Source organism: Hippoglossus hippoglossus, chromosome 5, assembly GCF_009819705.1.
Source record: "Hippoglossus hippoglossus isolate fHipHip1 chromosome 5, fHipHip1.pri, whole genome shotgun sequence".
NCBI lineage: Eukaryota > Metazoa > Chordata > Actinopteri > Pleuronectiformes > Pleuronectidae > Hippoglossus > Hippoglossus hippoglossus.
In genome coordinates, this window is record NC_047155.1 from 14,325,347 (window position 1) to 14,346,536 (window position 21,190).

At 40.9% G+C, this 21,190-nt stretch overlaps 2 protein-coding genes across 2 annotated transcripts in view; both read right to left on the bottom strand.

The window, feature by feature from the left end:
• Positions 1-21,190, bottom strand: part of LOC117761837 (olfactory receptor class A-like protein 4) — a 946,130-nt gene that overhangs the window by 32,474 nt on the left and 892,466 nt on the right. The window lies entirely within an intron of this gene.
• LOC117761856 (transmembrane protein 88) lies at positions 1,100-20,949 on the bottom strand. The gene is made up of 6 exons (XM_034586154.1): positions 20,739-20,949; positions 19,054-19,348; positions 14,624-14,880; positions 14,381-14,582; positions 13,259-13,261; positions 1,100-1,147 (listed from the first exon to the last, which is right to left on the bottom strand). The coding sequence occupies exons 2-3, from the start codon at positions 19,345-19,347 to the stop codon at positions 14,653-14,655; spliced, it is 522 nt and encodes a 173-aa protein (XP_034442045.1). The 5' UTR covers position 19,348; positions 20,739-20,949; the 3' UTR covers positions 1,100-1,147; positions 13,259-13,261; positions 14,381-14,582; positions 14,624-14,652.

A 21,190-nucleotide genomic window follows, 5' to 3' on the forward strand; every position in this document is an offset into this window, starting at 1 on the left:
ACTCTAATCAGCTGTGATTAACCAGGTGACACCTGCGAGTGGGAGGACGGGCGCCATTACACGGGAAACCAGGCGAAATGTCAAGATCCTCACTTTGCAACTAACAAGACAAGATTAATGAAAGGTCCTTTATAAAGCGTCTGGAAGTCGCATTGATGGTAACAAATTATTTATTAATGATATTAGTGAATTCATAATGATACTCAATAAACAGTTCTGGAAATTATTCACATTCATATAAAGTCCAGTGTGTGTAGATCATGTAAAACACATGTGTGACCATTTACAGTCTGAACTCCCTCCATTACATTTCCTCCATAAATTATAGAGCCCGACCAATATTGTTGGGGGCTAATGGCAATAATGATGTCAGGGTGTAAAAAGTTTATAATACTGATATATCGTCAGAGAGATAGATAGATAGATAGATAGATAGATAGGTAGATAGGTAGATAGATAGATAGATAGATAGATAGATAGATAGATAGATAGATAGATAGATAGATAGATAGATAGATAGATAGGTAGATAGGTAGATAGATAGATAGATAGATAGATAGATAGATAGATTAATTGCTAATTATTTTTATGATACTGTTGCCGAACCCTTTTTACAAAGAAATGTATTTGAGGTTTGATATTATACCAACCAAATATATTGAACATAAATTATGAAAATAAACATAGTTGCTTTTATGTCAAATGTAAATTATATTACTGTATCGTTTATTCTGTAAATGAAAGGTTTTCTTAATTATAAACATAAACAAAGAGACTGTTATGTCTGTAAAAGGTCACCAAAAGTCTCGTAAATTATTGATTCATATTAAAAAAGTTATCAGTAAAGTTAAAAGTTTCAACCAATAGTTGAGGTCTTGAAGTCTGACTGCGTTTACAATACATTATTTGTCGTTACAGGTGTTTGTTCAGTAAACTGTGTGTTTCCACTTCTCTCATCTTCTCATCTCTTTTTATTCTCACTCTCTCATTGTCTATGTGTGATGTGTTTGATGAGTGCTGCTAGAATAAGGCCATATTTTCCCAGCTCCTGCGCACACACACACACACACACACACACACACACACACACACACACACACACACACACACACACACACACACACACACACACACACACACACACACACTCAGTGAGATTCCTGAAGGTGGGGAACACTGACGTGAGTGAAGCATACCTGTGGTTAATTATAATCAAATTAGATTTTTTCTTCAGATCATGTTCCCGCACGTTAACATGTTTCTGGTCTTAGATTGTTTACACAGAGCCGTGACTTAACTTAATTATTTTTGATTGTGGGCCGCACAACACACCAGAGCCACACACACTTTTAAATCTTTGGTTTGATTTAAACACTGCACCTTTTTACTAAACTGTGTCAACACCCAGCTGTCATCTTTTAAATGTAATTATGTGTCTGTCTGCAGGTCGGCACTGCCAGTGGCCCTCACACTCTTATAAATTATAAATATTTTCACAAATGTTATTTATATTTTGGATTGGAGAGAGTGTCAAGTTATTCCAAGTGGCAAGGCTTAAATCAGAGATAAGTCAGGAACAGAGACAGTAGGCTATGTAAAGATTGAAGAAATGAATGATTCCAAAAAGTGGAAAACTGTCTAAATCGCCCCTGGTGGCTGGCTGCAGTATAACGAACCCTCCACGTTAGTCGATGGGGCATTGGCCAAACTAAAGTTAAAATAAGCGACACACACAAATTTTTCTCAAAGATGGTTTCTGTCATTTTAGGTAGTTCTAACTTTTCCAACAAGGTTGATTTTATTAGGTGTCTGATTATATAAAAATAATCTGTGAAACATCATATCTGACAGCTGGAATAATTTGGCTTCATTTCTAGATAGTGAGAAGAAGACAAGTATCCCATCTTTGTTTACAGTGTGTGGTCAGGAATCGGTGTGGCCAAAGTCAAAGTCTAATTCATAGATCAAATTACTCGACAGATTCAAATGTTGATGATGGAGCTGGATAAAGAGTGAAATGGTCACACTTTATGTTTCATGTTTAGACTAAACCTCATGGTAACCTCAAGGAAACCTCAAGGAAAAGTCAGGGGATCATCATAATCCCTTAAGGTCCATCCTCAGTGGACCCCAGTTGTCTGTACAAAATCTTTCTCTCTCAGACCCTCGGAGACAGACATTTTCATTCCCAGAGCGACATCACTAATGTGGTCAAATAAATAACATAATAATATAATTACAATCTATTTGCTTGTTTAACACTTGATTTCATTCATGTTTCTAGTGGTTAAATGTAAGAAAATGAAAGAAGAACAATAAAGTGGTTCACATTCAGACAGCTGCATGTGGACTGTAAACACATGTCTTTTTACAATGTGTTTATCCAAATCTAAGAGAACTGCTGACCACACGACGACAAGAGCAAAGAGATGTTTCCACCACAAGCTCCAGCAAACTGAGTTCATTCTTTACTTTAAAAATAACTTCAATCTTCCTGCAGTCGATTTAATGAAAAAGAGATCCCACTTTCATTTATAGAAAAACAACAGTGATGAAAAGAAACCCCTTAAAAGCCCCATAAAAAAGAAATATACAACATTAGAAAGAAAAGGTAGTAAACTGCTGTCTTTTCTCTTCCTGTAAAAGTGTTTCCACTGTTTGATGACTCATCCTGCAGTCAGGGACGTCTCATCAGACACTTTCTTGAATTTCTTCTGACTATAAATTCAGCTATTTACCGACCGGCACACAGGGACGTGTGCTCTCTGATTCATTGGTTAGATCTGCAGGCGTAGGCGACAGTGGTGGTTTAAGAACTAAGTCCTCAACAGCAGAGAGCATCCTGTCGTTGTGACTTGAGCTGAAGTTACTGCCAACTCTACCGTGGGAAAGGAACAAACATACATTCAGTGCTGTTGACTACAGTCAACACCAATCAATATCAACTCTCTCCATAGATTTGTGTTTTTAACGGAAACACATATCACTCTGACATCTGTTTCTCATGGACTTTAAACAGTGTCACCTCATATAATGTAAATCAAGTCTAATTAAATCCCTAAATCTTGATGCCTTCTTGTTCTTTAATCAATAAGTAATGTGAATAATGAATTCAATAACACAAGTGAACAGTAGGATTAGTTCTTTTTTTACCATTCAATGCTTTTTTCAACCCCTTTAATGTTTTCATGTAAATTGGAATGTACATTAACCTTTTCTTTTAACCTCAGATAGGTCTGTACTGTAATCCAGTATTCACCGTTAGACCAGGAACAGACAGGAGAGTGAGGGGATCCCTGAGGAACGTAATCGAACAGCAGCAGCTCTGTTCCTCTGTCAGTGCAGGAATGTGCAGGCATGTCTCAATGTGAAGTTTTGATGACGTTTCTAACATGCAACAGATGCAAAAACGCAAAAAGATTATAAATATCTCAGGAAGACAAAGAGGTGTAGAGGACTCACGAGTACAAACTAATTTACACATGTGCTTCATTTTCGGTAGCTTGCACTCGCAGGTGAAGCCGCCATGTCTTTTAGGTCATTAGCTTCTGAGCCATGAGTCAGACCTGCAACTTTAATTTTCAATGTTTAATTAATTCAAAAGACATTGAAAGGTTATATGACAAACTGTAAATTGCGGGGGGATAACTGTTTTTTTATTATTATATATCTTTCTTAACTTTATACTTAAATCTCGCCTATAATGGGACATTATCAGTTATGGTTTGATTCCCTCACACAGACTGCAGCCCACTACATGATCTCAGGAATTTTGAACACAACTGTTCTGTTTCACCATATCTGACAGTGTGTCATTTCCCTCTGTGTGTGTAACCCCCAAAGAAACATCTTTCAGAAGAACACGTCTGACGTTCCCTATGAGTCTAAATGTCAGTGACAGCTGGAAGCATCGTCTATTACTGGGAAACGTTCAGTCAGATCTTTGTCAAATTAGAAAAATTATTAAATAGTCTGCAAATGTTTAAATCTTGCGGTTTGTTGAGGCATCCTGCAGGAATGTGTCCTTTTCAGTCTATAGCTGATAAATCGAGCTCTCCGTGAGTTTGTGAAAATAATCCATTCTTTTATCCGGACATTTTGTACAACAACGCTACTGACATACACTTTCTGAACAAGCAAAAACATAGTTACTTCTAACTTTAAATGAAGGAATCTGTCTTTCTGTCCGTCGGTCTGTCTGTCCGTTTACTCACCTGAACGAATTAAAACTATGACCTAGATTGAGTGGTGATTTCATGGTCTTCCATTGGTCCATGAAGGGTTCAGTAGTTTAACTGGAGGTCTGCGACATGCGGTCCAGGGGGTACCCCGCCTCTTGCCCACTGTCAGCTGGAATTAGCTCCGGCTCCCCCCTTCACGACGGCTTAAAAGTCTTTCCTTTCGAATGGAGAAAATGAATGAATCTGTTTACTTTGTTAATTTAGTTGCCACTGTAATATCATTATGGAATTATACCAGCAAAATGAAGGCATCATTCAAACATTAAATCCTAGGAGGTGAAGGCTACAAGCAATCCTATATATAGCATGTTTCTTTAGGTCTGAACCGATACCACCTCTTTTGGTTGGAGGCACCTTTCACACCTGTTAGTTTGGTTCAGACTAAACTGAAAGTCAGAAGGTCCGGACCAAACAAAGTATGTGTAAAAGCGTCCTGATTTATTCTTCATCCAATTGTACTTTTTCTAGTTTAAAGACAGAAAAATTGGGTCATTGCACCAGGTGCATGTTTCAAATGTTTAATCATAGGTGTGTTTTGGGTGGAACATACATTAAACACATCGGGGTGCCATCTGCCATCCCATTCAAACGCCAGGTGCACTGGTTACACGTTGGTAAACTGCAAACATAAGGGAGAATTTGTGAAAGAGAAAACACTTCTCTGCAGAGGAAACCGTTTCACTTTGTGTGTGATCATCAGACCATCAAGCACAGTGTACGTTCGTCGGGCACCTGCTGATGTAGTTGCATACTACTATCTTGATAATGTGTCCCTACAATGAAAGTGAACATTGTGGCTTCTTACGTCACACCAGGCTTTTGTTGGTCAAAAGCATGAATGTTTTTCGAGCTTGAAGCGAGTTTTCTATTTGAGTTAGACACTGGAGGGGAAAAAGACCGTTGCATCCGTCTGAAACAGGCAGACACTTGCGTCACACTGGCACTGATGTACAATAAGGCTCTAAGAATTGGACTAAATTAGTTCTTTGAGACACAGTGACACAGTGACGGCTACTTAAACTCCAGGTTCCCTTTACTTTGACAAACCAATCGTTAAATTAATCCTATGATCTGATCTCCTGTGGCAAACTGGCACTGCACAGCGGTTCTTGGGATGGGTGATGGGATTATGGTTATGTAATCACACCAGAATCTCCTCATCACCGCTGTCATCAGATTCATTATGTGGGTCTATAACTAAATCAAAGAACTCCAGGAAAAGTCCAGAGCAGCAGAAATTACATTTCACTTCTCCTCAACCCTTTCAGTCCAGAACAAATCTATCCATCCATCCATCCATCCTTCCTTCCTTCCTTCCTTCCTTCCTTCCTTCCTTCCTTCCTTCCTTCCTTCCGTCCTTCCTTCCGTCCATCCGTCCTTCCATCTACTGATGATTAATTAAGGAGACATTTTCACCAGTGTCAGAACAGCATGAAGTAGAGGATAATCCAGTTGTACATTCAGACCTGCAGTGATACATGCAGGTTTCACTATTTGCGACCAAACAGCACAAAGATTATTTTCCGTCTCTGTGTTATGTGTATTATGGCCTGAGTGACCCTGTGAGTTGAAATCCTGACTGATTCCGGTCTCCTGCAGAGGAGGGAATGAGTGTTTGTGAAAAGCCTTTGTCAACTCCTCTTTTCACCCTGCATCCACAGGAGATGGGGTAGAAGCTGTGATGAGACAAGAGCAAAAACGATGGAAAATGGATTTTTAATTTTCCAAAAATAGGAACAACGAGGGAGGACATGGGCAGCACTCGGGCAAAGACGTGAACTGAAAGGAGTGTAATGAGAGAAAAGCTGGAGGAGAGGAGGAGAGATAATGTGTAATAGTGGGAGCTATCCTCTTCTCCCAGGTGGGGAGGTAATAAGAGATGGAGCGCGGCTGAGAAAGGGGCAGAACTACTGTGCACACGGGTTAATTTGGAAAAATCAGAGGGAGAAGCATTAATTGTCTTACTGACATGGTGGAACATTAAAAAATCAAAGAAAACAATAGCAAGAGAACCTGCAGACATTCAAACAAAACTTAAAGTCAGGATGTGCTGGAAAAGATCTATTTCATTCAAGGTAGCTCATCAGAGGACAAGACTGTTTATAGATGTTCTGAAGAACCACACTCGACAGCAGTTGTGAAAAGAGAGCCAACATTGATCTTTTAAATATGGAAAATAACAGCAAACTAAATTAACTAAATAACAAAATTAAACTCAACATATGGCTCTAGATGAAAATATACAGGCTGATCAGGATTCATCCTGAACGATACACAAATTTCATCATGAGCCAGCTAATAAATCTACAGATATTTCACTCTGAGCCACAAATGTCAACCTCATGGTGTCGCAGAGGAAAATCAGTCTTCTTCTGTATTTTGGCAGTCGAGATGCTGACGCTGACGTTTTCCAGTGAAATTGAAAGAGGGACTAAAGTAAGATAAATATAATTGTAACCACTGTAACATTGTCACTGGTCTCCATGGTGATTTCTTCTTGTGTGTGGTGTTTCCCACTTCCAATTTCGTTGGTTACTGCTGCACTGGTTTCGGACACGTTTGATTGCAGTGGGTTGTTTTCGTGACGACGAACATGACTCGCTGGATGAGTAAATGGCTTTTTCTTAAGGCGGATTCACCTGTGTTTAAAAAACCTGCATATATCCACTAATTTAGGTGTAAAAGAGGAGCAGGTCACATAAGAACCATCAATCAAAATTGTGTGCTTATCCATTTGGCAGAGGTTAAAGTTGAGATAATTCTCTGAATGTATTAAATTCTAAATTTATATTTTTAGCAAGCTTCCCTAAAAGTAAATAAGAAAAAATACATGCACTCAAAATACAGTATGAAGTAACATCCAAGCTCTTTAAAAGAATATAAAAATAAAAACCTAGTAGTATTATTATTATTATTATTGAATAAATAAAACCCTAGAAAATAGTATAGTATAGATAAAACACTAACATCTATAGGGCAATATCCTGCAGTGATTATCTTATCTTAAATGTTAGAAACACTAGAGGTGTTTTTAGCCGACATGTCTACGTTTAAAAAATGGAAAGGAAGTGAAAAGATTTTGGAAAAACTAAAAGAAACAAATGTACACATGGACAAACAATAAAGACACAACATTTCTTCCTCAAGTAAGAGAAACAGAACGGCAACATGTGAAGGACAGGAAGGTATAGAAGGAGGAATTATATAGTAAATGGTAGATGGGATGGTGCGAGGGCTGTCATTTTCTGAGAAAAAGCAAGAGCTTTCTTGCAACAATAGCCTGAGTGTGCCTGAGAGAGGCAGAGAGAGAGAGAGATAGGGAAGAGTACAAGAGTGCAAAATGGATTGAGGGAGTCTGATGTAAATGCCTCACAGGAAAGATTCATTTTCACAAGAGAAAGAGAGAGAGGGAACAGATGAGACAAATTCATAAATGGTGATAGGTAATCACGTTGGTTCTGTTTTCTTTATTCCCTCTGATTGTGATATTCTGTGATACAGACTTAAAATGTTCGAGCTTCGTCCAAAACAATGTGCACATTTTCTGCAGCCAGTGTGAGAGTCACACATCAGACAGACACACACGCAGGGGCTGTGAAAGCATTCTAATGATTGCCTCTGATTGTGAGCACACTTTGTGATACAGAATACACTGATTCTAAGCACTGAACATGATTACCATGATTACCTCTCTAACCTAAAAAAGAGATGGAGCTTTCATTCTAACCAGTAGGAGATTGTATTATACAACCTTTCAACTAGAAATCACACATGTAGCTGCACGTAGCCACATTCTCCATCTTAGCTAAGCATAGCCTGTTATCCTGCATTTGCTATTTGGCACTAAACATAAAGTGCAGCAAAGGGACACAGTAGAGAACAAAGCAATGGATGAATAAAAAATGTGACTTGTTGAAGGTGTTAGACCTGTGATACGCTGGCGACCTGTCAAGGGTTTGTCATGTGTCTCGCTCGATGTCCGCTGGGATTTGTTCCAGCCCTCCCACGACCCTCAGAGGATACGGGTTAGAGAAAATCTTTGGGTAATGGCATTAGATGAAAAGTTAACTAATCGCACAAGTTATTACAATTCATTCCGAAGGGGAAAAGAGCGTCCTTCTCCAATATCATCCAAGGTACTGTGACGGTCATACTCAGGTTTGATTAGATTTTTAAAATAAATTATGTATTTAAGATCATGCACCATGCACCAAAAATCACAAATCAATCCACAGCTGTAATAAAAAAAAGTGTACTACCAACAAGGGCATTTGAGGGTCACATTCAGTTTGTTTGAATCAATAACTCATTTAACACACAAACCACAGCCACACAGGGAACCTGGGTCCTTTGGGACGCATGTAAATCTGGGGCCTTGTGATAATCACCTGTTGTCCCTATATGAAAAATAACATGTTGTTAATTTGACCAGAAAGATGGATCTAGGATTTTTTCCCCTTTAAAATTGTGAGGTGTTTTAAAAAAAAATCTTTTAAAATATATTTTCACAGATTTCCCAGGGAGCAATCAATTTATGGATCTTGATGAATAAATTCTGATGAGTGCAATTTGGTCTGGATCAAGTAAAACATCTAGTTTTTGTGGATTTAAATGTGGTTTCATAGGGAGGTAGAATTTTTCAGCCACTATACAGTAAAAGATTGGGTTACAAACCAGTGATCAAAACCAATTTGTAGTTAAGATCATGTGGATTCAGTGGGGAATCCACAGTTTGTATGAGTCTTCAATTGTTTTAGAGCTGTGCCCAAACAAACATGACATTATTTATTAGGCCTTGGCAGAGGTATGCGCTCTAGTGCCATTCTAGTTCTTTGTGTACTACCTCAAACTTATAAACCCTCGTTACTATGACTATGACCTGAGATGTAGCCTCTTCCTGCATCACTGAGCAGAGTTTAGTGAGTCTGTGTTGGGAGCTGACTGAACTGCCATCTCCAGCTTGTGATACCCACTAACATCCAGAGCCCTGGGGGATTTCCACACCTCCTAACTTGGCAGTGGCTAATTGGACGAGTGTGTACAGATCAACCCTATATGACAAAAGGTTCATTATGCCAATTAAAAGCCTTCCCCCCTCTCCACACCCCCGTCTCATCCTGGAAGCGTTGTGTGCTCTTCTAGGCAGCGCGCCTCACTGCCTGTTAGTAATTATCCCCCTGCATTCCCAAGCTTTATCACCTGCAGTTGCCCGCGACGGGATGTGTGGATAAAATGAGAAATCTGAATTTGCTCGTTCACTCGTGCCGGTGAACATCTGTGTACTAACACGGTGGCTATTTGCTCGGCCACTCGTGCCGATAAAAAAAGAGGCACACACTGGGTGCAGTTCCAACACATATTCTTATCATATTGGATACAGAGTGCAGGCACAAAAACAAACAACCACATACATCATAAGCAATGGGACGTCACTTACTTGCACACATTAAACCCACTTGCCTGCTGCCATAGAGACAGATTAAATGTTAAGTGCACAGTGTCCGTTTTGCAGCCACAATATATTTCAACCTTCAGTGGCTTCACCTAGAAAAGCAGCATGCTTTTATTTTTTATTGCCTTAGATAGAGACAATGACAGCTAAGTCTTGAAGTAGCATTCAGGTGGAAGGATATTGAGAAGAAAATTGCAGGATTTGAGGATACAGAGAAGCAGGGTCAAAAACTAATTCACTGCTGCATCTATAAAAAAGACTAAACTACAGCTGCAGCTCACACCACTGCTGGCAGCTAACATCATCATCAGCTAATCCTGCTGCGTGCTGCAGAAACCCGTGTTTGGTTTTCGTGTGTTGGTTGACAAGATGGAGATCAGCGCTTCTGGCTTCTGTAATCCTGGCGATTAATTTGTTGACAGTGTGTAATTGTCAATGTTCCTTTGTCAATTAACAAACCTACTTTTCTTGTTGACATTATCGGTAATGAAGAGGGACTGATAAAATGTGCCAAAGATTTTTTTTTAATGTGATTACATTTATCTGTGAATTGAAACAGAGCTCACTTAAACAGCAATTGTATCAATTATGTTTAATTTTTTTCCAGCCTGGGCCCTCTGTTTATAAATGGGTTTGTGTAAATGAGGGTCACCTAAAAACTTTAAAAATCAGTCCAGCAGATGTGATCCCCTGGCATCTGCGACAAGGTGTCAGTGACTACAATGTAATCCAATGGGGCAACCGTGACAGTCCACAAAATGTCCACTAAAAGCTTTTCACCAATAAAAAGGTCAAATAGTTGTTCTGCGTCATTGCTAAGATACTGGCGAAGTAGAGAGTTTGTCTCACTTAACAAAAGGTCAAAAAGCACTCTCAACTGTGCAGCAGCTCGTTGTCCCTCCTCCGCTTGTTGCCTCTCTCGCTCTCCTCATTCTTTCTTCAATTTATAAGAGCTCTTTGTCAGTATACCCCGGCTAGTAGGGACAGCCATAAAAGCAACATACTTCATCAATATTGTCTACATCGGATTCAACAATAATAGTTTCTGGAAAATCCAAACTCCTCTCCCTAACTCTCACTCACGTTTCCGCCCCCGTCTTCCTGCAACAACCCAAGTGTCTTGAGACTTGAGAGTGTGACTCTTATCAAAGACCCACACTAAACTTTTAGTCTTTTATTGGTTAAAAAAAGACACTTTTAGTGAACATTTTGTGGACTGTCGCAGTTGCCCTATAGGATTAAATTGTAGTCGCTGTGTTGTGAGGCGATCTACTTGATCGATTCCAAAAGTTTCTGTTTGTCACATTCATTTGCACACCCACATTTATTTTCATGGAGCCCAGGTTGAAAAGGACTGGAATTCCCCTTCAAGACACTGATGAGGTTTTCATTATTTTGGCTCAACGTTGTGTGCTAAAATCTCATCTAAGTTGAGGGTGCTTACATGCACATTAAATATGGGAGCTGTATCCATGGATTGAGTTACATTTGCTATCCATAAATTCCTCATAAATTCAAACCAGTGCTTTACTAAATCAGGTTACACCATTAAAACTGAAAAGTGGTTTGCATAAGTCAGCTCATATTTGAAGTAGATATTAGAGATAATAGTTCATGAATATTAATGCCTTTGATAACCTTTCCAGTCAGCCCCTTACAGCATTTTCCTCATTGATGGGACCGGTTGGAATGACTGTCTAAATGACTTCTTTTTAAGTGGTCCTCATGCAGACAGAAGCATCCATTAAAGAGTCCACTCTAACAGTAGTGAAACCCACATTTTCATCGCTCTATTGAAAAAGGTGTGGACCTGGTGAGAGCAGCTGGAAGGAGCCTCCCACTAATGGATTCAGGCTTTAAAGAGTCAGTGAGGTATTTCATCAAAAGGATATCATTATATTTCAAATTGGACTGGATTCGTATTTGTCACTCACTTCACTGCATTATTACGAAAAAAGGTTTTTACACTTTAGTTTCACTAAAAAGGTTCCACCGTTTTTGTCCAGACTGCAATATCTCAAAAACCATTTAATGGATCACTCTGACTTTTTATACCCACATTTGTGTTGGTGTCACGATGAATTGAAATGGCTTTGTTGGTCCTTGACTTTTTATTTAATGCCATCATTATCAGAATATCTTAGATCGCAGAATGGTTTATGGCTAGGTTCCTTCAAAAGGCATTTTCATCCACTTCACCTGCATCTTGTATCAATGATAACTAACAGATATTAGCATGCTAACACATTGAACTAGGATGGCACGTGATTAACATTAGCATATTTGTATTGTCACCGTGACAATGCTGACATGCCCAGTGACACCTGACGGAGCTGCTAGAACATCTTAGTCTTATTTACTAATATTCAATCACACACTGGTATGGATACATTGTAATGGTTAATGTACAACATTACTGAGTCATAAAACATTGGTTGTTAACTTTCATGATCACTTACATGGATTCAGAATTTTTCAAGTTATTTGGTTTTGTTTATTTTTTGACACTGTTTTCTCGAACACAGTGAGAACGAATGGAAACATTATAATGTTGAATAGATAGAAGTGACTCACATAATAAGACAATGTTCCTTTTCAACAATAATAATAAATACATTTCTGAGGTTAAGCTACATTTCACCTTCCTCACATCGCACAGTCGACAGACAGAGGAGGACATACCCAGAGTCACATAGTGAGGAGACAGGTAAAGCAGCACAGCAGCACTGCATGTCTGAATGAAAGTAAATGATAGAGCCAGCCAGTACAATTTGTGTATCTTGCACTGAACTCTGGTTGTGAACATGTCTGAGTGGAGAGATCTCCTGCTGCATTGTGCATGTGTGAAAGGCAAACTCCGGAGATAATTTCGGACCCAATTCTCCGGACATTATCATGTCTGAAAACAGTGTGAGCAGACACACCGACCCTTCAGGCTCTGTGAGCAGGACAGAGGAGATGTATCTGTCAACATGAACACTGCTGAGCTGCTTTAATGGACTGCATTCCTCACCAGCACAGACAGGACAACTGTATAATCAGAGGTGGCATTTTCCTTTAAGGAGCTAATTGTACCAAACTAATGACAGAAGGTGAACTGTGGCTGAGGAGACTCAGGGTCTGGTTCAGTCTGGGTCTTTCTCCCTTAGAGTTTTATAAACCACTCAAAGCACTTAACACTACATGTCACCCATTCACACATTTATACAGAGCTTCTATATGCAGCATTCTATCATTCACACATCATGGTGTCTTAAACGTCTTGACCAAGGATGCTTCCGCGTGCAAACTGAAGCAGCCAGGTGATCAGACCATCAACCTTCTGTTTAGTGGACGGCCCGCTTTACCTCCTGAGCAACTGACTCTGCTCTCATCATCAAACCCTCATTAACAGGTCAACAACACAAAACAGACACTGACGGAAAAAAGGTCCTTTTTTTATTGATGGAAGGTCTGAACACGGCAACATGTTGCTGTTTTTCATGACAACCCTGAAAACAAAACAATCAATTTATATTAGCAGCTGTAATTTTCTCCAAAACGTTATTTTAGCTGTTGTATTTACAACCTGGCAAAAATGAAAAGAAATAAATCAGTTTTTCCTTTACAATTCTCTTTCACAGTGGAAACAACAGAGATGCATTGCTTCAATTATAACAACCAACTGAGGATAAACAACATGACTTTAACAGATAACACAAATAAATAAATACATCTCAACATGATAAGAATGGCACGGGATTTTGAATGAGTGCTTCTCTTAAAATATGATGCAAGGCTTTTTTTGCTGAGAGACGAAACCTCAAACCTGAACACGTAATTACAGAGCGGGGGACACAGTGATAAAAAGGATGAGCAGTTCTGTGCTACTGATGAATTTAAATGACCTGAAAGCAAAGAGGCAGAGAACGAGCTCCTGGTCTGATAATTCAAATCCCTCTTCAACACCTGGTTCCCACTCGACAGCCATTACGTAGTCACACTGTCAGCCTCTGTCGTTTTTATGGTAAAGGGAAGGCTGGGTTTTGATGGCACAAAACGATCTAAAGAGAAAAACACACTTTAAATTAAGTTTCATATGCACCCGCCCCATTCCACAAGATGCTACATCCGATAAATTTGATAGATTACAAACATCATTGTCTATTTAATTTACCTCACAGACGATATTAAAGTCCTCATATGCTGCTTTTTGTCAAACATTTTACATCATTCGTTCTGTTTTCAGAGTTTGGCGTAGCCCCACAGGGAATTCTATTCTTTAAGAACCTACCATCTAATGTTTCTGGCAGCCAAAAACAGATCACATGCTTCAGAGAGAATCAATTGTCTATAGCCGTTTTTAGACATGTCCTTTAAGGGAACAAAACAGATTTGGGTCCGGACATTCTCCAGAGGTTTCCTTTCACACATGCACAACACAGCGGGAGATTCACTCAGACACGTTCACAACAGCCACAAAGCTCTGCAGGATTCAGGAGAGGGGTGCAGACAGAGGCAGGATCTAACATATTGATTCTGCTACAGAGATGTTTTTGTTTACAGCATATCGATACCAGCATCTTTCACCACAGACCCTCTTATCTTTGTCAGTGTCCTCTACATGAGTGGCTCCACTTTTCCATACGCAGATGTTTTCTTTCGATGTTCTCTTGTGTGTTAGAAACATCATCAACCACCCCCCCACACTGGCAGTGAATCCTGTGGAGGTTCTCCTGCTGTGTTCTCACTACTCCGGAGTTTCTGCCAACTTTATACAAGGGGAATGGCTGGATAAAGTCTGCAGAAACTCTGGGGGTTCTCGCTCAGACAGTCATCTACTGAATTCACTCCATGTCTGAAAGAAGCTTATGACTTATAACTGCAATATATTCTAAGTTCTTCCTAATGATGTTTCTCTCCGGGTGACAGCACACTGATCTACCTTTCCTGATCTTTTCTGACTGTTGCGTTCGAGCCTCAGACCCAGGCGTGGACGCTGCCTGCCCAGTCCACCAGGCGCCCTCTGTACCGGGCACGTGTGATCGGCTGAATGAGGAGCAGGAGTCGAAACCTCCGGAACAGGCCGCAGAAGACCGCGGCTGCCACAACCACAAGAGGCGACATCATCACAAAGCCCAGGATGATGAGGGCGGAGCAGCTGTTGTCGTCAAGGTAACGGCAGATGGCGGAGGGGGCGTCAAGGATCTACAAAAACAAACAGAGGGGAACGTAAGAGAGAGTAATGAGCGTTTCGGTTTCAGCAGGAGTAGTTTATCCTCTGTCAAAACGCAAATGGGTAGAATCTGTCACTGGGTGGATATAATTTGTGTGTTTGTGTGTGTGTGTGTGTGTGTGTGTGTGTGTGTGTGTGTGTGTGTGTGTGTGTGTGTGTGTGTGTGTGTGTGTGTGTGTGTGCGCGCGTGTGCATTGCATAGGTTTAGCTCGGGTAAAGAAGTGTGACCACGTGGTTAGTGGGGTGTGACAGAGTTTCTCCCATCGTCCCTCTGGTTCAGATAAATAGTGGCTCAGAGCTGTCAGTACTCTGAGCTGTCAATCACCTGTGACGGCGGGAAGAAGTGTGAATGGAAGAAGAGACAAAAAAGTCAAAAGAAAGAGGCGGGAAGAGAAGACAGCAAGTAAGGGTAGATGGGAGAGTGTGAGGAGTGAGATCAGAGTTGTTAGCAGACATCCTTAAAAGTGCATGTTACAAGGTTACACACACAAACACACACACACAGGCATAAGCACACAAACACACACAGTCACATAAAGTAAAAGCACATAATCCCTTTGTCAAACTCACAATCACACTCAGACACACTCAAAATGATTTAGCTGCATTTGAAACTCTTTGGCTTGATGATGTTCCATTGTACGCTTTTTCAAAAGGAACTTCACCACCTACAAATGTACCCTAGCAACAGTAGTGTTTAACATACAAACACACACTTCCCTCAAGCACACAGTGTGCTTCCACCAAGCCCATTTCCCTCCTCATCGCGTTGTCAGTGTGTTTGTTCACAGCTGGTGCAGGCAACAAATCCGACAGTCTCGTCTTCTCAGTGGGTCGCTCGCTCCACGCTCAGTCTGTCGCCGTCACAATAGGACAAACTCTCTGACAGACACCGTCTGCAAACTGTTTGCTCTGATGTGACACTTGCTCTGCCCTAATCACGGTCGCAGTCTCGCTGCACCCACGCACTTCTTTGTTTGTCTGCATGTTTTCAATTTGTGTTTAATTTCACTGCTGCTCGCGTGGCAGAAAAAACAGCTTCACCTCATCACTCAGACACACAGTCTCTGACACACATCCTGACAAGCTTCAACATTTGAGGTTAGTCATCATCTTCTTGGACGGGCTTGTTGTTCAGACTTACAAAATCACAAACACGAGGAATAGGCCTGAACAGCTTAAAGGGAATGGTGCAAGTATTGATGTAAGAATTTTGCTGCCAAGAACACTTTCCCCTGAAGGCTATAATTGTCTTGTTTTCTTCAACAAAGGCTTCAGGTGCCAATATTAATAAGAGATTATCTCCCCATTCGCCACAAATGACATGGTATTACTTGCCTTAACTCCAACAGTTAAGTTAAGGGAGGGACTGTGAAGATTCTTCCGCGTCAATGATTTGTTAATACTCTGTCGTGTTGGGGCAGAACACTGTCCTCCTAAACCTGCAGCAACTGATTTTTGGGCCTTTTGGAGTCATTGAAAACCAATTGTTAACACAACATTGACTATTATCACCTTTTAGCTTGAAATGACAAACATGTTAGAAAACAGTGGTCTGCTTACACATTTCAGCAGTTACAAGGGAACTTTTAACATTTAGTTATGACTGTCTGATGGATGTGGGATCAAAGTTCTCTCTGCTTGTAGCTCTGTGTTTGGTCTCTACCAACTCCTGAAGGACCTAAATGGCTCTTTAGCTGCTGAATGCTCGAGTTAGTGTCTAAGGGTACAATTATCTTGTTTGGTCCTGACCTTTGGACTTATCAGTTTAGTCTGAACCAAAATGACAGGTATGAAAGGTGCTCGCAGGATTTCTTGCAGTTTCTTCACCTCTCTGATGACATAATGTTTGAAAGATGAGGAACTTCATTTGATTTGCATTAGTGCATTAGTACCATGCCAGAAATTGGTGATGCTGGTACCATAACGATATTGCAGTGCAAACGTAATTAATGAAATGAAACAGTTCATTCTTCTTCTCCATTCAAACATTAAGACTACCACCTGCTGAATTGACAGCACGCTGACGTCAGATGTGCTCCCGTCTAGAAACCAATCGATGTCCAGTATGCGTAGACACAGGCCACGTAGGTGATGACGACAAGACCTTTATGTTATACAAAATTCTTTCTTCTGCTCCCTAAATTGCAACGTGAAACCAGAACTAATTGGACCAAATGTAAACAACGTAACAAAGACATGAACTGGACTGTGGTTCAGACTCTCAGGTGTAAGAGCCATAACTTTGTCTGCAGGTGTTGAGCAGACAGAGAACAGTGAGGTTATCAGAGCTGTTTTGCTCTCTCCTGCAGGTGAAAATGAAACTATGAGAGAAACTATGAGGGTGTAAAATGACAACAATGAGCTGTAATACACTGAAATGCTTTGTAGAATGAGGGGAGCCGATGGATGACAATTCTCTGTGGGTTCATCAATGCAGGTTATTATAAAAAATATTCATTATAGCAGCCTTGCACATGTTTTCTTAACATTTCGCCCACATTGTCAGCTTCCTGCAGAAAGCTGGAGCCTCCTCACAGCTCACACAACTTTGCTGTTCAAAGAGGTAAAACTTTAGTCTGACATGAAATTAAAATAAATAGAAAGGGGAAGGAAACATGGGGAGAGGTAAAGATGGGAATTATATTCAACAATGGTGCCCTGCAGGACTCTGATTGGAGTCTGAGCAATCAGAATCTGTATGTTTTACAATTTCACCTGCATAACAACAAGTTGATGTGTTCATCAACTCTAATTCTAATATGGTTTGTATTTTGCCTTGCCCTTGCCAGAAGAGACAGACAATAAAACATGGATAAGTGTCGAGCTGGAATTAAACCAAGGACGTTACAGTCAAAGGGTTTATAGCTTTGACCACTCATGTAAAGATGCCCCAATTAAAAAGCTCTAAGGGAAATGTCCAGCATGGTGATAGTTGTTTATGAGGTACAAATTTAAAGTTGTTGTTTATTGGAAATAATTAAAACAGGGAAGTCATAGTTTGCTAAATAAAACAAAGAAGAACTAAGTAAATGTATTTTACTCTCAATAATTAACTATTTTAAAGATATTACATTTGTTCCAAATACCCACAGTCGTACAGTAGAATAGTTTGTCACACACACACAGATTTATTTATTTGTCTTTGGATGCAACAAATCTGGACATTGAGGTGATTTATTAAAAAACGTTTGTTTGTTCAGTTTACTAACAAAATGGACAATATCACAACACACCTTTAAAGCAACACTAGTGCAACTTTTTTACCTCAAAACTGCAGCTTTAGAATTAGTTTGATCTGATCACTGACTTGGGATATGGAGAATGTTGCCAGTTGATTAGTGAGCAGGTATAATCTCCGTGGAGAAGTGTGGAACTGACTGATAGTCGCAGCTTAAATTGTCAGAATCAGGCCCAGCAAGTTCAAGAGTAATGAGGAACTGTAGATCAGTTAAAAAGACAGAGAAGTTATTAAAAACCAGGTTTACCTCTGTGATCTAGTGAGGAAACCTTTTAAAATAAGAATTCTTAGCAGAGTTTGGTGTGTTTGTTACAGTGGCAGCTCTTCTGATTCAGGAAGCCGGGGATCATGGGTAATATCTATTGTTCAGTTGTGTTTCAGTTCAGTGAGTGGGACTACGCAGTCAGTGATTGATAGTCTTCTTTTTTTTCTACATGAAAACCCCCTAATTAATTCTCAACAGAATGAATCACCACGTATGGCTGCAGGGGGCGCTGTTACTCAGCTAAAGTTACATAGAGTTGTGTTGAACTATCTTGTTGGAGAAAATGGGCTTTATTTTTATTCAGTTCAAAATGTCCAAAAGCGAACTCAGCTATCTCCAGTCTTTATCCCTTTTTGCTCCGAGAAAATACTGCACTCTGGGACTCGCTGTGCTACCGGCACTAGAAAACACTGCCCTGAGTGTAATAAAATAATCTTGATCCTCTGCCAGTGAATCTGTCTCCCAGCATCCTCCAGTTTATCATCAAGGGACGACATCAGCTCAGATGCAACTGTACAAACTGAATTTTGGAGCTCAAAGCACTGCAGTGAAGCAGCTGTCAACAACTTCAAGGACAGAAAAAAACTAAACAAGAGAAATATCTGTCGAGTCGAGCCCACATTTGTGCTGACAACTCACCCTTGAATGGCAGAGGAAGCCGGCGTAGAGCAGCAGTACAGCAGGCACCAGCACCACAGAGAAGACCACGGCGAGCAGCAGAGCGCTGGCTAAGACGACGCACAGGTTCCAGAGGACGAGGGCGGCCCCGCAGGCCACGCAGCCAAACCTTCCCCTGCGGCTGCCCAGTGCACTGCCCCCGCTGTGGGCCACAGGAGGGGGCAGCATCTTCACCCCCTCCCCAACCCAGAACTCTTCCTCTTTCTCCTCCTCACCTGAACCGCCATCGTCCAGGTCAATGTCCATACCACACATCCTGAAAAACAGAGCTGTTTAGGAGAGTTTTATAGCAGACTCTGGGTGAAGTGTGGTTATAAAACACATATGTATCACAAGGGTGAGCTGCAAGGTGACGGTCTTGTTCAGGTTACACCCTTTGTGGGTACCATAGACTGTAAATAAAGACGGACGATTCATCTCAACTTTCTCCCACAATCCAGAAATGAAGCCAAAATATCCGGGATATGAACGCCACCATTTTGTGCACTTGGAGCCAGAGTCTGCGCAGCAGCGGCTGGGATGGAGCTGCAGTATTGAGGTCCTGCCGATACAAACTCTCGACCAATCGCAAGTCAGGCTCTACTGTCAATCATGACATGTCACCCCGTTTTAAAAAAGCTAATTAAACCCCAAATTCTGGAAAAGTTTGCACTTGAACAAACATCAGTGTGACAGAAACCATCTTTGAGAGTTTTTAGTTTGTCTCATCCACTTACTGGGAGGAGGTGGGATTTATGACCTATACTGCAGCCAGCCACAAGGTGGTGATCAAGACGCTGCCATGTCGTCCATCCTTACATACCGTCTATGGTGCGTACATTTACAACATCACACTTACTTGTTCAGAATTGTGTATAAATCGAATATATGTAATAAATTGATTATAAAAACCATTTCATCACCACTTTCATATTGACTCACACCCTGTTTTGTGTATCTTTGTGTATCTTTTCTCTGCAGAACAGAGGACATTTGCATCAGTTGCATTTGGCAATGCAACTGATGCAAATGTCCCCCCCCCCCCCCTGATTTCCATCCAGGCAGCCAATACCTCATTACAGTGTGTGTATGAGGAACATGCTTTGACTTTACATAAACACAACACCCACACACGTACACACACACACACAAACACACACACACACACACACACACACACACACACACACACACACACACACACACACACACACACACACACACACTTGAGCTGTCGTCCCACCCCTCCTCCTATCGATCTCATCGATCAGGTCTTTGACACTAAAGCCTGTGGGCCTGTACTGTAAGTCAATATGATCCGTTTTAAAGTGAATCTGTCCGGAACCTTTAACCTGATGCTGCCGAGCTGCAGACAGACACCACAGCTGCTCAACATCTGCATCATAATGGAACTGGAGGCAGTTTCTATAATGAAGTGTGAGACACCTTTCTTCTCTCGGCTCGAATTGTGCCCAACATGATGCCTATGTTATGTTTATGAATTGAGTTTATTTATTTTAGACTTCACAGCTCTGCTTTTGAAATCAAATCGCATCTGTTTACTCTAGCAACAGTTAAACAAAGAAAAGTCCACGCACACAATGTGTTGACCTCACATCAGCTGTAACAGAGTCTTTAAAGCTCCGAGGGAGGTTTTCTTCTCTTACCTGCAGCTGCAGATCCCGTTACTCTCTCGCTGCTTGTCGGATTCTTCTCTCTCCCTCCGTTCGGATCGTGGAGTTTCAGCTCCGAGCACAATGAACAGTTTTCTGTCAGTAAACACAGAGAAGCTGCTGCTGAGTTCAACCTGCTGAGCTGCTGCTGCTGAGAGGAGCCGCGTGCGTGTGGCAGCCGCCGACTCCGGGCCGCGCGCACCGCCGGTCAGTGCGCGCTCTGGCGGCCGCACGGCATTTCAGTTTCCATTGTAAAAACCAACAATAAACCGTGTTTTTCACATTTCAAAACAATCATATGGTTTTAGATTTGTGAACACACGCGTCCACACAGCCTCTCTTTAGCAATCAAACCAAAAATGAACATGGGAAAAAATATCTAAATGTAGGTGTGGGTGCATTATACTTGACTGACATACATTTTCTGGACCTTTCAATGGGTTTAT

What these genes read in the sequence shown, in the direction of transcription:
- LOC117761856 (XM_034586154.1), bottom strand. Translation starts at nt 19,347, where the DNA reads ATGTGTGGTATGGACATTGACCTGGACGATGGCGGTTCAGGTGAGGAG. An exon ending in GCTTCCTCTGCCATTCAAGG is followed by an intron (nt 14,881 to 19,053) that starts GTGAGTTGTCAG and finishes TTGTTTTTGTAG; the next exon opens with ATCCTTGACGCCCCCTCCGC.